This window comes from Equus asinus, chromosome 21 (assembly GCF_041296235.1).
Source record: "Equus asinus isolate D_3611 breed Donkey chromosome 21, EquAss-T2T_v2, whole genome shotgun sequence".
Taxonomy (NCBI): domain Eukaryota; kingdom Metazoa; phylum Chordata; class Mammalia; order Perissodactyla; family Equidae; genus Equus; species Equus asinus.
In genome coordinates, this window is record NC_091810.1 from 37,168,497 (window position 1) to 37,188,298 (window position 19,802).

Sequence of the window (19,802 nt, forward strand, 5' to 3'; positions counted from 1 at the left end):
CAGGTGGGTCTGGGCTCTGGGCTCCTCTGTCCTGGTGGATTGTCCACTCCATGTGGACTTTATTGGTCCCTAAACAATGGGGATGTTTCACTCTCTGTCTTTGATCTCGGGAATATTCTCTGCCCTGCTTATTTGCTGGTTCTGAGCAAAACTGGAGTGAAAGCAATCTTAAACCGAGTCTAAATCTTCATTCTTACCAATTTGCTTTTTTTTTTTAAAGATTGGCACCTGAGCTAACAACTGTTGCCAATCTTTCTTTCTTTTGTTTTTCTGCTTTATCTCCCCAAACTCCCCCGTACATAGTTGTATATCTTAGTTGTAGGTCCTTCTAGTTGTGGTATGTGGGACGCCGCTTCAACGTGACCTGACGAGCAGTGCCATGTCTGTGCCCAGGATCGGAACCCTGGGCCACTGCAGCGGAGGGCGCAAACTTAACCACTCAGCCACAAGGCCGGCCCCATTCTTGCCAATTTTTAAAACCAGCACAGTCTTTGTAATCGGACCCAGCTCACTCATCTACCATTAGAGCACATCTGTTTTTTCTTTTTCAGCACAACATTGACCTGCATCCAAGCATACATCTTAATGTTCCCCTTTCTACCTCTTCTATTTGAGAAGGATTCATTCATTCATTTATTTGCTCATTCAGTATTCATCAAGCATCTACCATAATCTGTGTGCTCTTCTAGGTGTTAAGGATGCTATACAAGACTGGCAGGGCTCTTGCTTTTATAGATGTTACTTACAGACCAGTAAATGGCCATGTGAATTGTGTGACTTATGAGGCACTTTCCCAAAATAAATATAAAGTATAGCTAACCTGAAAAGCACTGAGAAATCATCAGCTCTTCTTTCTTCTTCTCTCTCTCTCTTTTTTTCTCTAGGACATCTGCTTCCTGATGTTTAGCCATCTGTGTATTGGGCTTACGCCACAGACAGCGAAGTTCAAAAGGTAGCAAAGAAGAGTAGAAAAGAAAGGTTTTTAAGTGATTAAAGTTTGTCCATATACTCACTGGCACCCCGTTATAATTTTCTTTTTAAAAAATCTTGGTTTGCACAAAAGAATATCAGAACAGAAAGGGATGTGGGGGAACATCTGGTCACAGGGCCTGTTTTACCAGGTCGGCAAGAATCTGAGACCAGAGGGGAGGGGAGCAGGGGCAGAGCTGGGAGTAAAACTCCTGGTTCTGACCTCCACATCAGCATTTCTGCCACTCAACCCAGCACAGGCCAGGCGAGAAGACACCTCCCCTCCCAGGGGCTCCACTACCCTTCCTTCCTCTCTTCCCTGGCCTCCTTCCTGCCATTTGCACTTTCTTCAAGGAAAAACCATCGTCTGCAGGCCACACAAATTTAAACATACATTGCCTTCCCCCAAAGGAAGGATTCCCTGGAAAATTAAACCTAAATGACTTAGCGAGGCAAGGAAGAACATGTTATATTGTTACTGTTTTGTCGCTTAACTCTGCTTGATTCCCTTTGGGTTCTGGGCGTGTGAGTCACTGCTGCCGCTCCTTGTTTCTCTTTGTCCTCTTCCTCTTCCTCTTCCTCTTCTTCCTTCTGGAGAAGAATTTGTCACAATCAGATATTACCCTTAAATGATGGAGAAGCTCTCCTTTGGTAGTTTTACGTCCTCTCACGTCATCATAGAAAGGAGCCAGACTGTGGCATGGAACAGGCATGGGGTGGAATCTTGGGTTTCATGTGCTACTTATTGCTGTGTGACCCTGAGTAAGTCACTTGAGCTTTCTAAATCTCATTCTCTTCTGTGAAATAGAGATAATAATACCAATCTCTTAAAGTTGTTTAAGGAGTTAAAGCCCGTATGTCCATACTTGAGTGTAGTAGATGCTCTATCAGGGGCAGCTATTAATGAAAATAATGATGATAACAATTTGTCTAGAATTAGACAAATTTGAATGGATATGAGACATGCATATAGGCCCACTTTGTATTCCTGAAGTACTTATTTGCTTCTTCAGGTCTCACAGCCACCTCTGTAAGGAAAAAGGCCTCATTCTAATCCAAATTTACATTTGAAAAAACACAAGCCTCACTCAGAAAAGGTGGAGGACTTTTCCGGAGCCACACAACTGGTGGTGGCTGAGCTTGGACCAGAGTCCAGGTCCTCTGTTTGTCCGGTCCTCTTCTCTGGGTGATGGATTTCTCTAAGGGCATAGACCTCCCAACTACACAATCTGAACACTCACACAACGTGGGAGAAATCAAGGCCACAAATAGCCTCTAGTTAGTTATAGCTGATGTTTTCTCACCTAAGTAGTATGAAAAAACTTCAGTGTTCGCTGTTCTTAGATTTGGAATTGTGGATAAAGTCTTGAAAACTTGTATCAGGAATGCATGGTATTCCTCAAGTGCACTGGAGTGGACAACATGCTGAGACCCTGCTTTATGCTGTGCCACCTCCAGAATTTGATTATTTTGAAATTGTAGCCCCCAAAGGATTAGAGAGAAATCTGAGTCCATGTGTCCTAGATTGACATTACAGGAAAGGAGCCTGGCACAATAAATCTTTCAGGCCTGAATTCCTCTGGTCGCTGTCTCCCCTGGTCCACGGGCTGGGCCAAGCTTTGCTAGATTCAGGGGACTGGTGTCCCCAGGAGCACTTGTTAGCTCTACCAATGCCAAAAGCGAGCTGATGAGCAGGACTCCTGTTGGTTTTCTTCCAGCCCTTTCTCTCTTTCTTACAAAGAAGTATTTAAAGCACAGTTCCTGATTTCATACTTGGACCCATTTTTAGATGCTAAAATAAAGAAAATTAGGGGTTCTAGGACTGGGTATGTTTCTGTCATGCTCACTAAATTGCAAGGGTGTTCACAGCTTTTGCATAGGAATATCTTAACTATATTTAATCACAGGAAAACTTCCCAGGGAGGCTCAGGTTAGCTCCTTTTATACAGTGACAACGCAAGGAAGGTTTCACTTAGAATAACAAATAAGATTATCCCATCAAGATACTTTTTCTGAGCCCATACCAAGAAGCAAATAACATTGCCCTTCTCATCCACGATATGGAATTTTTTATTATAGATTCTTATAATTTCCTCTGTCTATAACTTCCTCAGCGCCTCCTTTCTTACTTTTTGGACCTGTCTGTGTACTTGGCCAAGAGTCAGTTCCTAGAGTCCTTGCTGAGTGGGCACGTGGCTGGCCTCTTTGACCACAGACAACTGCATGAGGAGTTGTCCCTACCTGAACTCAGCCAATCAGGTTCTCTCTCCCGGGGATTGGAATTGGGCTTCTGAGATGCCATTGAGTGTCTGCTGAGCATTTAAGGAAAGAGGTGAAGCCAGCAACAGGAACATTGTGTTTGCTCTTGGGCCAAGAAGCAGACAGAACTGCTCAGGAGACAGAGATAAAAAGAGAGATAGAAACAGAAATGAGAGACAGAAAGAGAGGGTGGAATAACAACCACATTTAGACAGAAGCAGAGACAAGAAACAAATTCATTTAAGAGAGATTAAGTGTAAAGCCTTGGTTTTGTTTTCTATTACTGTTTCTGGTATTGGGTGAACACTAATTGTGTTCTCTGCCATTTCACTTTGTTATATGCCCCTGTACCTTGTTGATAAATACAACCCTTCCCTTTTTCCTTTGTGTGTGTATGTTTGTGTGTATGTTTGTATGTGTGTGTGTGTGATTTGAGTGGGTTTTGTTTCTTGCAACCAGTGGATCCCAAGACAGATTTGCATCCATAATCTCACCTATGATGACCAGCAACATTTTCAAGATGGCATCTTTGTTTTAAGAGAAGAGCTCAGGGTCCCTGGACTAGAACCAAGAAATGAGAGAGGCTTCTGTGATCTAGTGTCTTAGCATAATGCTCATTGACTTATCTGTCACTGATGTTTCATGAGCTTTTGCTCTGTTTCCATTCTTTGCATCAGGCTAAAATAGATTCTATAATTGATATCCTCCTCAGAGGAGTGTGACTTTCCATCTGGGGTAGATTTTCAAAAATTCTTACTGGAAGCCCAGAGGATTGGAAGGGCTCCAAGATTCCTCATCACACCATTGGCCAGGGTCTCTTTTTTCCTTCTCCGAAAGGTGTGAATTTGACCTTTTTGTTGGTCACCAAGGTTGCCATATTTAGCTACTTGCAACTTACATACAAAGGGCCTTGAGGGAGAACAGCCCACAGAGTTCTATTTGAGGAATGCCAAATGGTTCTCCAGGACCCAGCTGGTACCACTCTCTCTTGCATGGTGCCTGAAAAGTGCACAGTTATTTTTGTTGAATTATAATATTATTGCTCATGATGAAATCTAATATTAAAACAAAATTAACAATGCCCACAGAGAGGGCAGAGAACTCTCAAACCTGCCAGTGGTATGACTGCGGGAAAATCAAAACCTCTGTGCTTCAGTTTCCTCATCTGCAAGATGATAACACTCATACCTACCTCACAGGGTTGTTATGGGGGTTAAATGAGTTAATATTGTAAAACCCCTAAAACGTTGCCTGACACATAGTCTGAGTCCCATTGAATGTATGGAGTTCCTGTTGATATGGTGATAGAGGGTAAAGTCTGGGGCTTTCCTCTACATGGTATGTAAACTCTTGGATTTAGAATGTCTGAGGTTTGGAAAGTGGGGAGGACCAAGGAGTCAGGTCTTGGTGGATTTAGAATTTTTCAAGATGACATAACACTTCACCAGACCAAGGGTGGAGGTCTTCCTCTTGAAGGGGTTTTCTTAACATATGTGTGTGAGACTTAAGTGTTGGGCTGGGGAGAAAAGGAGAGATGTAATTTAAACTCAGGAATACAGGTGTGGTCATAGTGGGTGTTAGTCCTTGGGACGTGCTCACTTGTAGAGCATAACATCAAGGAGTTGTTAGTTAAACCATAGTCAGAGATTACAAGGATATTGGGGTTTTTTGGCTTTGTCATGTTTATTTCGATATAATTTACATACAATAAAATTCACTCTTTTCAGTGTGTAGTTCTAGGAGTTTGACAGATGTGTTCAGCCAGGTAACCACTACCACAATCAAGACAGAGAGCGTTTCTATCCCCTCGGAAAGTTCCCTGGTGACCATCTGTGGACAGCTCCACTTCCCACCCACAGCCCTGGCAACCACTCATCTGGTTTTTCTTCCCCTGTAGTTTTGCCTTTCGCAGAATGTCAGTAAAGCATCTCTGACCTTTGAGCCCAGGTTAGGTGATAAGAGCTCTTTCAGCATCCTGCAGGCCTTACCACAATTATCATTATACTGCATATGAATTGATTAATAAATTGTTAAATGTCCGTCTCTTCTGCTGGACTTCTGCAGGCATGTCACAGGGCAGAGACTGTCCTGCTGGTTCATTGCTGTATCCTCAGCAGCACCATCAAGTAGATGCTCAACAAATATTGTTTAATGAACGAATGAATCAATGAGTGACTCAATGATGATAGGGAAAGTACTCTAAGTCATTGTTGATTCAGAAAAGCAATCTGATATTCAGCGGTACCAAATCTATCATATTGTAATGCACCCAGAGACCGTATTATTCAAACATTCCTGAAGAGTATGCACAGAGTTTGGGAGTTATAGTGGATCTGAATATTAGCAATCAGAACCATTCCAGGCAATTCCAGATGCGCAATCAGTATGTTCAATTAATTAAAAATAAAATGGAAAAATCTTTAATCGTTTAACACTTTTTGCTGCTATTTTGTCTAATGACGTATTTAAAGCTGTTTATTTCGTAGTCTTTACACTCCATATATTTTGTAGCAAATCTGACATTACAGTGATGCTCAAGAGCAAGATCATGAAATCCTCAAAATCAAGCTTATTTTCTGTATGCTCATCAAGTTCAGAAAGGAGGTCTTTGTATTTTTGCTTGGTTTCTTGTCCCTGTAAGAATAAAGAAGAGCAAGAAAAAACTGTGGCACCTTGGTTTTACAGGTAATAGGCAATAACAAACATGTTGTTAACAATAACAAGTCAAGTTGCTACCAGTGCTTCTAGCAATGGGTTATCTCATTGAACCCCACAGTGACCTTATTGAATTCATAGCCTTGGCTACCTCATTCCAGAGCCTACACTCTTAGCTAGTAGCTCTCCCACCTCTCTACAAACACAGATATTATTATGTTTTCAGATTTTCAAAACATAATCTCTTTCTTATGGAAGATATCCAGTATGTCTCCCATGGAGCAATAAGATTATCCAGAAATATGGAATAAAATATGCTAAAAGAAAATACATGCTTTGGAAGATTGTTCAGCATTTAGCTTGATCAAAAATTAAAACCAAGTTCATAGTCCTCATAAACAGATTGAAGGAAAACATACGAATAGGACGTAAATGGAGAGGCTTTTCAGTTTCCAACCACAGCTTGTGAAATATCTTCCCAAGTGGCGTTAAAAACATTAGGTCATTTGATTCCCTGTTATACTGAACTGTGTTTACGTGTAATTCAACCTCAAGTGCTCATCAATATGCTGGCTGCAAAAAGCTATCCTTGCAATGACTAAGGCACTTTAGGAATGATGATACATTCCTTGTAAAGGCTTAGACCATTCTTGTTTCTTGAGGCTGGTTCTCCTCAAGAGGTCACTAACTTTGAGAGTGAAAGTGTTTTCCCTCACCTCCCTCCAAGAGAGCTGAATGCTGTGTTAAAAGGGTCGGATTCCAAGACAGAGATAGAAGCACTTTCCTAGTGGAATAGCACACTGCTCAAAGGGTGGGGTTGGCTGTAGGTCTTTCTTCTCCCCTTTTTTCTGCATATTGTAAGAACACAGAGCTGACCGAGGTCTAGTCCTCTTGGGGCCTCACCAGTCATCTTGCTTTTGTATCTTCTCAGCATTGCCTTTGGGTGCTCAGTTTTATTATATCTGACTGGTTATAGAGTGTTGAGATCCCCAAAATGATGTTTAGGCTTATGAGAAAGGATATGTTCCCCTCAGAACCCAGGCCTTAGACGAAAGGTCTAGCTCAGTTTACTGGAGAACTCCATCTGGGGATTTAGGAGAAAGCCCAGTTAGAAATGAAGGGTTGCTGTCTTTTGCCATTGACTCATGTGCCGGTACCTGCCTTACAGAATCTCATGGAGCGGGATGGTTGCTCCAAGGCAGCATCCTGACATTATTCTACATGTTTGCTCAGTTAAGCTATGACCATTGATCCCGAGAATGCCTGGGGACGAGCTGTCTCCTCAAGCCCTCTGAAAAACAGCTTCTGCATTAGGTGCCTCTCATCTGGAGCAGAGGGCAGGATTGCACTGAGGTTGGTGTCTCTCCTGCTAGTCATCCAGAAATGGGTTGCTTTCCTCAGATTTAGCCTACACTGAGGGACACGAGGCTGATGGTGTCTTACCTAATGGTTTTGGTTTTATTTTTTTCCTCTGGTGTTCTCAGAGGGATGATGAATTATGTGAAGATGATCCGTCCACTAGTCTTCATTTTCATACTTGTTAAAAGCTTGCTGAGGATTTGCCAGGTCACCAGGGAAGGGGTCCTTTTTCTCCCTTTGATGTCATTTCTTTTGGCCTCTGATTCAGGCAAATGTTACAGGATTTATTCACCCACCCTTTCTTTAGAGACTCCCCAGAACTTTTTATCTCTTATCAAATTCTGGCTGAGAAAAATAGCTGTTCTTAAAAAATATTTAGCTCAAAAATAATACATGTTTAGGGGGCTGGCCCCATGGCCAAGTGGTTAAGTTTGTGTGCTCTGCTTTGGTGCCCTGGGGTTTGCTGGTTTGGATCCTGGACACAGACGTGGCACCGCTCATCAAGCCATGCTGAGGCAGCGTCCCACAAAGAAGAACTAGAAGGACCTAACTAAGATGTGCAACTATGTACTGGGGCTTTGGGAAGAGAAAAAAAGGAGAAAGATTGGCAACAGATGTTAGCTCAGGGCTTCTCTCCCTCACCTCCCCCCTCCAAAAGTATATATAAAAAAATGCATGTTTAATAGTGAATATTTAGAAAAAATATTTTTCATAAGGAGAATGTAAAAATAACTCTTTACTCCATTACCCAAAGATAGCTAACTATTATTAACTTTTCTTTCTAGACATTTTTCTGTGTATCACCCCGTAGTCTCTCTCTTCCTGTCTCTCTCTCACACACACTCTTTTATTTAAACTTTACTGAACAATAATTGATAAATATAACTGTATATATTTAAAGTGCACAATGTGATGGTTTGATACACCTATACATGTGGAATGATTACCAAGATCAAGATAATCAACACATTCATCGCCTCACATAGTTAACTTGTGTGTGTGTGATGAGAATGCTTAAGATCTACTCTCAGCGACTTTCAAGTATACGGTACTGTGTAATTAACTGTAGTCACCGTGCTGTACATTAGACCCTTAGAACTTCTTCTTCTTATAATTGAAAATTTTTGCCCTTTGACTTACATCCCACACTTCCCCCTTCCCTCAGCCCCTGGCAACCACCACTCTATATCCTCTGTTTCTATGACATTGGCTTTTTAAAAAATCACTTTTTTATGGAATCTGAAAGAACAAAACACAAAACAAACAAATTGATTTCACACACTCTTTTGAAATAATCATAGATTCACAGGAAGTTGTCCTTCTGTCCCAGATTCCCCCAGTGGAGGACACTTTATATAACTGTAGTATGCTAAAACCATATATATTTATATTTTAATGAAATTATAATACCTATCTTTTTAATATCTCAGGACACTCATAGGACCTTAGAGACTGCTTCAAGGTTTCTCTTGCTCTACCTACCAAGAAATACTGGTGGCTTAGGCTCTGCCTTTGCCTTCTTTTCTTCCTACTCGTTTTCTCTAGGCCCCAGTATTTCTCAAAGTAGGAACACATACTGCTGACAGAATGTAATGCAGGTTTAGGTGATGCAGAATAGGTATTAAATAAGAATCAGTAGTTCTCTATTAATTTCTTTTTTACTAATTTTCACTTTTACCCACTGAATTTACATTTAGAATAGTGACGAAGTGTGCTTATAAAATAAATTTATTTAAATAAAGAGTTAACTTAAAGAAAAAACTTCTAAGTAAATTCTAATGCAGGTGATAGGCAGATAGGGGAGAAATATTGAAGATGGTATTCAGATGACTGAAGTTTGAGAAATATGCCTCTAGGTGATTTAGGTCGCTCCCTTCAAGTCAGTGACCATTTGTATATTGCTGATTCTCACTTTTATATTTTGAGCACAGGTCTCTATTCTACCTCCCAAATCATATATCCTGCTGCTGTCTGAGTTTCTCCACTTGAATGTTTCATGGATATCTTATGATTCACATATCCTAATACAACTCATCACCTCTCCCCACCCCATCCCACCTCCAATCTGTTAAATCTCCGGCCTTTTTTTTCTCTAGGAATGGGGTTACCACTCATTTCTTCCCACAGTCAGAAACTGGGGTATCATTTGTTCCTCCTGTCCTTCAACCTTCACAGCCAGTCAGTTGTCAGATCCTGTTCATTCCACCTTCCAAATGTCTCTCATATTTACCACTCTAGTCCAAACCACCATTGTCTTGTGTTTGGATTACTTCCCCACAGTCATTCTCTTCTTCTTTATCTCACCCCCATTCCCACTCCAGTCTGATCTGCAGCTGGTGTAACTTCTTAGTCCTGGACACAGAGACCATTCCTCCTGCCCTCAGGCTATGCCTCTAAGATTTGGCTTCTCTCCACCTCCCCAGCCTCATCTCCCACCACTTCTTACTTCCTTCTCCAGTCTCATCAACTACTCACTGGCCCTCCCAGGTCTTTGACATGCTTTGTAGTCATTGCATATGCTGTTCTTGCTGCAAGGAATGCTATAATTCTCACCTCCCTTGTCTTGCTAGCTCTTACTCATTCTTCAGATCTCAGCTATACCTTAATTTTCGAGGAGCCCTTCTTTGATCACAACCCCAAGATGGTCCCTCGGGTTTACTCTTTTGCTACATGTTCTACTCTTTCAAGGTCCTTTGAATATTTCTAATTACTTTTTTAGCACATCTCTACTCTGCTTGTTCATTGCATTAACCCCAGTGCTCAGCTCACTCCTTGGTATATGGTAGGTGCTCAATAAGCATTTGTTGAATGAAACATTGTGATGGGTCATTGAACTGGAGTTGTTGGTTCTTTAGCTCAGCCATTATGGCATGACTCCTGTTTCTTCATGCCTGTTAATTCTCTTACCTCTGTGAAGTTCCTAAATTGGGTTTGCAGCAGATTTTTGGCAGTAGGTTTTCCAAGTTTACCATCAGGATCAGAAGAGTTTCTGAAAATCAGAGCTGCAGTGGCGATGGCTTTTTCCAGGTCTGAGCCCTTCCCCAGAGCTGTGAGAGAAGAAATGCACAACAACGTAGCGTACATTAGAAATAATCTTTCCCTAGATTATGGGGCTATATCTTCAAGGGAGCTATGGGGAATAGGGTGGAAAGTGCATATCAGTGTGGCCCTGTCTTTGGGCTCTTTGGCCCCTATCTTGGAGTGGGAAGTGGGGGTGTCTGATCCTGAATCTTTAAACAGTGGAGGACAAAAGTTCCTTCAGGAGCAATTAGGATTAGTAGAATTAGGATTAGATTTACCACCTGCTTGCCATGTGACCTTGGGAAAACACCTCACCTCTCTAAGTGTTGGTTTCCTGATCTGTAATTTCGTTCAGTTATTCAACAAATATAAATAGAGCACCTACCATGTGTTAGGCTTGGTCCCTGGCACTCAGGACACCTCACTGAATAAGAGAGAGTCCTGTTCTTCTGGAGTTTCTATTCTATGTTAGGCAGAGCATCACCTCATGCCAGTGTGATAAAGGAGAATGACGTCTAAGACAGGCTCTTTGATATCCTCACAGATAAGGCATCTTTTTGCCCCATGGCCTCAAACACAGTGATTTCCCAGCTGGTTTTCCTAGTTTAAACTCTATGAAAAGGTGGTGCTAACTCACTCCTTTCCAGAGGGTAGCACCCAGTGGACACAGAATGGCACAGGTACAGTGAAGACAAGTCTTATGCTCTTTGTTCCTTAGGCTCCAGTCCATCCCCTATGATCGAATTGCTCACACTTTACAGTCCCTGCATGTCTAACCAGCTTTCTCCCCATCTGGGCTGCAAACTCCGTGAGGCCAGGGATCACATCTGCCTTTTTTATCACTATATTCCCAGTGATGGGCACAGATGTCCACTACATACTAGGTGACAGTAAATGCTGCTGAATGAGTGAATAAGAAGAAAAGAAAATCCCAAATCCCAAAGCTTTCAGCCCAGATAATGTGCAACGATCATGAGGATCAGTCAGAACAATGTGACTTTTATGTTCCCCGTACTCTCCTAAGGGGCCCAGGACACAGAGGTGACAGAAGGTGTGGCCTTTGCCCTCATTTATCCTACAGTCTAGTGGAGTTATAAATAATAATCAAGAGGATATGTGTGTATAGATATATATTCGTTTTATACATATTTCATGATTATTTATTTCTCCATATATACGTACGAAACGCATTCAGTTGTATGTCACTTAACGGGGACGTGGTCTGAGAAATGTGTCGTTAGGCAATTTTGTGGTTGTGTGAACATCATCCAGTGCACTTACACAAACCTAGATGGTATAGCCTACTACAACCGAGGCCAAATGGTACTCGTCTTATGGGACCACTCTTGTATATGAGGTCCATTGTTGACTGAAATGTTATGCAGAGCATGACTATTTTTTAACTTGTGATGTATGAGGCAAGCTGCAGAGACAGAAAAAAATAGAAAACTATAGAGTGAGTCTGGGAGGAAAACTACTTAGCTAGGTGGGCTTGGAGGTTCCCGTGAGTAGATTAATATTTAAGCTAAGGCCCATAGCATGAGAAGGAGGCTGCCGTGTAAACGGGAAGGGGATCAGGCTGCGATTAGTGTTGTGCTCAGTCTTCCAAGCTCAGGGAGCAGTATATGAGGGCTCAGATCTGGAGTCCGGCATGTTAGAGGAGCAGAAAGGAAACAATTGTGGCTGGAGTCTAGAAGCTGGAAGGGTGTTTGATTAAGAAAGGTAGGCAGGGCTAGACTACACAAGGCTCGTAGGTCACGGAAAGGAATCAAGATTTTCTTTAAGGTGGAGAGAGAAGGCATTCACTTTTTTTCAAAAAACTTTGAGCCTTGAGAGTTCCATATCTATTTGAGATACAAACCCTTTGTAGGACATGTGATTTGCCAATATTTTCTCTCAGAATGTAAATTGTCTTTTTATCCTGTCAATGGGGTCTTTTGTGGAGGAAAAGTTTTGAAGTTTTATAAAGTCCAATTCACCAATTTTTCCTCTTATGAAAGATTTGTCCTATGTAAAATGGAAAGTTTTTTATCATTTTATCTTCTACATTTAAATCCACGATCCACTTTGAGTTAATTTTTGTGTAAGATGTGAGACTTCAGTTGAAGTTTATCATTTTTAACCTGGGGATGACCAATTGCTCTAGCATCAATTGTTGAAAACACAATTTTTCCTTCACTGAATTACTTTTTTAAAAATTTTTTTTTTTCCTTTTTCTCCCAAAGCCCTCCAATACATAGTTCTGTATTTTTAGTTGTGGGTCCTTCTAGTTGTGGCATGTGGGATGCCACCTCAGCATGGCTTGATGAGCGGTGCCATGTCTGCGCCCAGGATTTGAACTGGCAAAACCCTGGGCCACCCTAGATTATGGGGCTATATATAGGCAGAGCACGCAAACTTAACCACTCAGCTGCGGGGCCGGCCCCTGAATTACTTTTGCATCTTTGTCAAAAATCAGTTGGGCGTATTTGTGAGGGTCAATTTCCAGGCCTCTATTCTGTCCCATTCGTCTGTGTGTCTTTCCCTCTGTGAACACTGCACGGGTGTGATTCCTTTAGGCTTACCGTTGGGGAGAGTGATTCCTCCCACTTTCTTCTTTTTCAAAATTATTTTGGCTGTTCTAGGGCCTTTCCCTTTCCATATAAAGTTTAGAATAAGCTTGTCGGCTTTCAAAAACCTTGAATTGTGATAGGAATTGCATTAAGCCTAGAGAGAAATTTGGGGAGAACTGATATCTTTACTATATTCACTCTTCCAATCCGTGAACACAGTGTTTCTCCATCGTTATACCATTTTATAGATGAACGAAGGATATAATCTTGCCGAGCACACACTACTAGGAAGTGGCAGAGCTTAAATTTGAATCTGTATTGGAAACATAAGCCTCGTGAAGACAGGGATTTTTTGTCTGTCTTGGAATCTTCGGCACTTAGCATGGTGCCTTGCACATAGTAGGTGCGTCACAAATATTTGTTGAATGAATGCCTGCAAAACCGGTGTCCTCAACGTCTTAGTCCTTGATTTCTAACCTGATTTCTGATCCTCACTCTCACCTGGCTTATGGCTTGTGCCTTACGTTTCCTAATCCTGTCTGCTTGTCCACTGGCTGCCCCTCTGTCTAGCCTAGAGCTCCAGCCTTGGAGAATTGGATTCTGTTTTTAGCTCTTGCCCTCCCCTGTATCTCTAGTCACCTCTGCCATATCCAGGAAACCCATATTCAGAATTGGGATTCTCCTCAGTTACCCAACATTTCCCTGCTCATCAAAATACAAGGAGATGCGCATATTTCTTTTAGCTGGTGGTCTGTCTTTCCGGGGTATGTGTGTTTGAAGTGGAGGGGTACTGCTTCTCTTTTAAATGGTGGTAATGTTGAATTTAAGTGGCTGAAGAATAAACTCTGTTTCTAAATAGTCCTGTCTTTAAGAAGCAAATTTCTTAGAGGAAATACCTTAATTCCTTAAGAGGTAAATATTCCCTCTGTAATTTTGACCAGTTGACTTATTAATTAATAACCAAGAGTAATTAGGGAGGGTTTTAGTACGAGCTGTTCTACTGCTCTGAGACTTTTCGTGGGGAATAGTATCCTCTTGCTCTCCTGGCTGTGCCCTTCTGGCAAGAGGAAGGGGTGGATTTCCAAGGTGTGAGTGAGCTTGCAAATAATGACAGACACCTTCCTTGTTCACTGTGTGCCAGGTGCCTTTCAAATATAATCTTATTTAATGCTTAGTAAAATCTACACAGACAGGTACTATTTGTGTCTCAATTTTACATATTGGAAATTGACACAATGAGAGATTAAGAATTTTAAATTCACGCTGCTCAGAAGTGGCAGAAGAAAGATCTGAAAGTCTGTCTGACTTCAAAAGCTATAGAAAGACCTACCGCATTGAACTATCTCCCACGGAGGCTGTGGAACCCAGACATTTCCCAACCCTCCGATGAAGTTCAGGTCTGCCTGCCCTCTAGACGGGGACTCCATCTGGACTAGCCAACTTCTCTTCCTTCTCCTCCATTCTTTTAAACACAGCATACATTTTTTTTTCCTGACTATAAAATAGGATATGCTTATGGTAAAAACAGAACTAGAAAATATTAAAAATAAAAGTTAACAAGGAGCTCCGGTTATCCTACCAACACTAACGATCCTTTGTGAGGCATTTCGGTTTCCTGTTTTTATGGTTGGGTTCTTCCATTAATAAACCCAGCATGTGGCCTCCTAATTCCTGCCCTGTCTGCCTCACGGAGTTGTGAGCAAATCTGTGAAAGCGTATTGTAAAGGGCTAAGTGCTATTAAAAATGCAAAGGATTGATGTTTTTCTTTCAGTGTCTTTTATCGGCTCTCCTGCCTCTGGAGTAGGGGTGTTGGAGAGGGTGTTAAACCAGGCACTTCATGTTGACCTCTCTTGCTATTTCCTACCTTACTTTTTACACTTTAATAATACTAAACTGTGGTTTGTTCCTCACATATTCTATTCTCCTAACACGTATTTATTGGCAAGTATTTATTGGACAATAAATAAGGACAGGACCATACCCTGTCCTACTTCGGGGGGTAGAGCAGTGAGCACTATGAAGAGAACAATCCTTGATTTCCCAGAGCTTGCGATTGGGGGGACAATAGTAATGAACAATTAGGGAGCTCATAATCTGTATGCCAGCCACTCCTCCAGGGGATGCACATGATTCAGCTCATTTAATTCTTATATCAGCCCTCTTAGCTGGGTCCTGGTATCACCCCCACTTTAGAGGTGAGGAAACTGAGGCACAGAAAGGTCAAGTAGCTTGCTCAAGCTCACACAGTCAGTCTGATCCCTCACCCTGAAGCACTGCCTCTAGATGTTGTTTTTCAGGCAGTGTTTTGCAGGACTCTCTCCCAAATCCACAGGTGGAGCTACACATGCCTCCTTTGTGCCTTACCGCTTCCCTCAACGTAAACTTATCATAACCCTCCCACCGAAGTACTCTGTTTGTCTAAATTACCTCCTAGATTAGTGCAGTCCAAAAGAAATGTAATAATAAATGTAGCCATAATTATAACTTAAAACTTTTTAGTAGTCACATTAAAAACATAGAAAGAAACAGATAAAATTATTTTTAATAACATATTTTATTTAACCCAATATATCAAAAATATTATCATTTCAACATGTGATCAATATAAACAAATTGTTGAGATATATAAGTGGCTCTTAAATCTGCCATGTATTTTACACTTACAGCACATTTCAACTTAAACTGGTCACACTTCAAGTATTCAATGTCTACACATGGCTGGTAGCTACCGTTGGACAGTGCGATTCTAGACTGTCGGTTCCCTGAGGGCAGTTACTGCATCTTATCCATCTTTGCATTGATTCCCAGGCCCTGGCGTGTTGTAGGCCTTAGTATATGTGTGTTGAACTGGGCTGACTTGAACTTCAGAACAATTCTTTGCCTGTTTCTCCTCACCTGCCCTGGAACATGGAAGACTAAACATTAAGCATTGATCTAGTGAGTTCCTCACACTTCAGTGTGATAGAAACACAGCTCTCAGTATAGCAAGGTGTCCGAATCATCTCCTTTTAGAATTTTTGCTAATATTAGTTATTTTTGCAGATGGAGACCTATGGGAGAGAAGTGGTTTGTCCAAGTTCACATGAGTAGTATGCAGCAGAACTAAACGCTAGGTCTCTGTTCTTTTCTCGCTAGATCAATAGTTTCCCCAATACACTAGTACTTCTCAAACTTTTCCACTATAAAACTACTTAGGATGCTAGAGGCAAATATGTACTCATCCCTCATTTCTTCCCCTCAGGAGATCAAGGGTATAAGGCCAATTAGCCAGGAGAGAAAATATATGTTCATCTTGACTTCTGTTCCATGATCTACCCGTGTCTGATTTCAGTGAATAACATTTAAAATTACTATACCATTGAATAAAACAGATTCTGGGAAGATAAGCTATGTTTATCCTATGTTTACTTAAGGACTGGGAATAAATGTGGCCTAATGGCCCAATGTAAGAAGTCTGGTGCTAAGAATGGTTTGTATTTGTGTGTGTGTGTGTGTGTGTTGGGGGGTGAGGGTTATAGAGAGAGTTACAATTCTTCTCAACTTCCCAGGGGAAGTTGTATTAGAAATGTCATGGATATTTATCATGTCATGGACATGATGCTGTCATGGACAATTGTCAAAAGTACCTGAAATTGGGGCTGGCCCCGTGGCCGAGTGGTTAAGTTCGTGCGCTCCGCTTCAGTGGCCCAGTGTTTCGTTGGTTCCGATCCTGGGCGTGGACATGGCACTGCTCATCAAACCACGCTGAGGCAGTGTCCCACATGCCACAACTAGAAGGACTCACAACTAAAATATACAACTATGTACTGGGGGACTTTGGGGAGAAAAAGGAAAAAAAAATAAGATCTTTAAAAAAAAAAAAGTGCCTGAAATTGTGTAAATTGTAAAAACAGAAATCATGGGTCTTTTGTGTTGTGATAGTGTAAAAATAATATTTTCATCAAGATGAGGATTTATTTAAATAAAAATATAAAGAGTCTCCTTTGGAGACATTGGCCAGCCGTCTGGGAGGAACAACAATATAGTTCGCATAGTCATGTCCAGCTGTGCTCGTTGCTCTGTAAACATTTTAAGCCACACAGTTTGGAATAAGATAATGACTTAAGTATATGAGTGTCTTTTTTTCTTATACTATTTTTTCCATGGCAAAATTGTTAGCTCCAAAGCTATTTTACCTATAAAATTGAATTCTGAGGGAAAGATGCACATTTTGGGAGTTGGCCACACTGTGGTTTTACTCAATCAACACAGGCAGTTGGGGGCTGATTACATCCTGAGTTCCACCGAGCCGTCATGAGTCAGATACTGACGGTCTTGCTCTGGACACACTGAGGATGCCGCCCGTGGAGAAGCAACTGAGCACGGTGGGAAGAACACTGAATTAGGAGTCAGGGGATTCATGCTCTCATCTTCGCGCAGCCTTTAATGGGCTGTCTAAGTTTGGGGGAGCTAATTCCGATCACAGGACCTTAGTTCCCAAATCTTTAAAAAGAACACCATGAATGTTTGATGATGTATCCACAAGTTCCCTTACATCTCTGGCACTCTCTGATGTCGTGTTATTTTTAACTCGTGGCGTGCTGTCATGGTAGAGGAGAAACACACACATCTCATTCATCCATGCCTTACCTTTTATTGAAGCCAGTTGTTTGGATATTGAAATGCTGCCAACAAAATGAAAGAAACATAATGATTCTGGGAGTTTGGGTGTTGATATCAGCATCTAAAGTAGAGCAATACAATGATTTAAAGATTAACTTATTTTCAGTAAACATTCACTTAGCATTCTGGTGGAGCAGCAATCTGTCTTTCAAAAGCCTTTCTCCCCTGGCCACATAGTAAGCTAATGCTTGACCTTGGCTGGCCAGCTAGCCCACCTGTTTTAGTCTTTCTTGCACTTATGTGGCCATGTGACTAAATTCCCTCCAATGGAGAAGGCGTAGAGGATGGATTGCCTTCCATGTAAGCTCTTCTGTGCTCTTTCCCATTTCCAGCCGACTAGCATAGAAATTATTAGGGATGCTTTTGAAGCCACATGTTGAAGCCACAAGCCACACCAGCCTGCATCCCTACATGGCTGCATGAAGTAAAACTGCCACAGACTTGGAATCTCCACTCTGAACTATCACATGAAAAGTAAAAAATAACTTCTTTTCCTGCAAAACTCTGAGGATTTGAAGTTTCTTTGTTCCGGCAGCTTAGCCTACCTGAGAATCTGGGTACTGTGCTGGGGGGTGGGGATGCATCAGTGAATGATAGAGACATGTTCCTGCACTCTTGGGGCTTAGAGTCTAGTGCAAAAGACAGATTTTAAACAAGTAATTCAATAAAGAGTAATGGCAGAGCACATGCGGAGGGCAGGGAAGGACAAACCAGTCTGCAGGTCAGGGTAATGGCATTTTAGCTGAGCCTAATGAATTAGTAGGTAAGGAATGAGGAAGAGTGTTCCAAGCAGAGGGAAGAGGGTGTGCTGAGGGCCAGAAGTGGGAGAAAGCATGGTATGATGAAAGAACCAAAGGGGGTACTTGTGGCTGGACCTGGAGAAGGAAGGAGATAGTGGTGGAACGTGAGGCTGCAATCAAGGGTAGGGGCCAGAGCATGCTGGGCCTTATGAAGGACTCAGGTTGTTCTCCTAAGAGCAATGGGAAGGGAAGGAATGACGTGATCAAAATTGCATTTGGGGAAGTTATTTCACCTGATATTTCAAAAGGAGATCAGAAAGGGGCCAGATGGGAGGCAGGAAGATGAATCTTGCTCCCTTACAAACAGCAAACCAGAGTTTGCTTAATATTTCAACCCCTAATGGCTGGAGTGGTTTTTAAGAAAGCCAATAAGAACGATAGACCTTGGTTGTATCTTTGACAACACCTTAAAGGAAACTTTTGGATTCAAGATCTGGTTCTGGCACTAACTAATCAAGAGATCATCACCTTTGGGGACCTCATTTTTCTAATGTGTAAAATTAGGAAGCTGGATTCCATGATGTCTTGGAGCTTTTATGGTCTTCTTGGTGAGCTATTCTTGATTTTATAAAAACTTTGCACCATTATTATCTCCTTCATAAAGTAAAGGATGTGCCATCTTTTTACTTTGCATAACATGCACTTGCAACGTGGCCTGTGTTATTTTCTATTGCCATGATTTCCTTCTCTAGCCTGTGAGGCCCCTGAGAGCAAGAGCTATATAGTTTTACCTCCATATCTTCCACCCCCAGTCTAGCAGAGTACACAGCACTTGTTAAATGTTCAAGAAAGATTTTTGAACTAAAGTATGTCCCCTAAATGAAATTACACAAGAAACAATAGTGTTCATTTATTACCCATAATTTTACACATTTGAATGATATGAAACAACTTCCCTCTGTCATGGATAATTTGAAAGAATATGTTATACAGTTAAAATCATTACCAATTTTGATTTACAAATGTTTTTCAAGAGACAAAGATATTTGTGTTAATTGTATCATCTTTTCAGTTTGCAATCAAAGCTGCAAATTTTTTCTCTTTGTCTTTCCAACTCAATTTATAGCTGGATTGGGATGTGTAACAGGCACCAAACTTGCAGTATCTTGGCTATCATTTTGTGGACATGAATTCTTTGGAAATACACCCGCAAGCTTAAGTGAAACTCAATAAAGGAGAGCCAAGTGCCACTGACCTTTTGGGCATTTTCCTAGATGTTAAAGTAGATGTTGGGGCTGCAGAAGGATTGGGTTCCCCTTCCAAGTGGAGTGCTTGGTCCTGGGTGCTGTGCATACAGCCACACATACTCTGGTCTCCTGTTGTATGTTGGCCCTTTCTAAGCAACAATCACTTGCCAACTGTTACTATTGTCATTCACTCCATGACAACTGTACAACAGCACTGTCAGAAGAGCTTTTCCCTAGTGTTATTGTATGTAGACATTAAACCATTCATGCATTCAACAAATATTTGAGTGCCTCCTGTGGGTCAGGCACTTTGCAAGATGGTGGGTACACAACAGTG

At 41.5% G+C, this 19,802-nt stretch overlaps 1 protein-coding gene and 1 long non-coding RNA gene across 2 annotated transcripts in view; one reads left to right on the forward strand and one right to left on the reverse strand.

The window, feature by feature from the left end:
* LOC139041389 (uncharacterized) overlaps positions 1-19,802 on the forward strand; it is a 63,459-nt gene that overhangs the window by 20,668 nt on the left and 22,989 nt on the right. The gene's annotated exons all lie outside the window — the stretch shown is intronic.
* On the reverse strand, positions 4,889-19,598 carry SNTN (sentan, cilia apical structure protein). Its single transcript, XM_014859208.3, has 4 exons — positions 19,474-19,598; positions 17,446-17,480; positions 10,150-10,289; positions 4,889-5,862 (listed from the first exon to the last, which is right to left on the reverse strand). The coding sequence occupies exons 1-4, from the start codon at positions 19,581-19,583 to the stop codon at positions 5,704-5,706; spliced, it is 444 nt and encodes a 147-aa protein (XP_014714694.1). The 5' UTR covers positions 19,584-19,598; the 3' UTR covers positions 4,889-5,703.

Excerpts from the sequence above, each read along its gene's own strand:
- SNTN (XM_014859208.3), bottom strand. The coding sequence starts at position 19,583 with ATGTGTGGCTGTATGCACAGCACCCAGGACCAAGCACTCCACTTGGAA. Across the intron at positions 10,290-17,445 it reads ACAACTGGCTTCAATAAAAG|CTCTGGGGAAGGGCTCAGAC; the intron begins GTAAGGCATGGA and ends CTTCTCTCACAG. Across the intron at positions 5,863-10,149 it reads AATTTAGGAACTTCACAGAG|GGACAAGAAACCAAGCAAAA; the intron begins GTAAGAGAATTA and ends TTATTCTTACAG.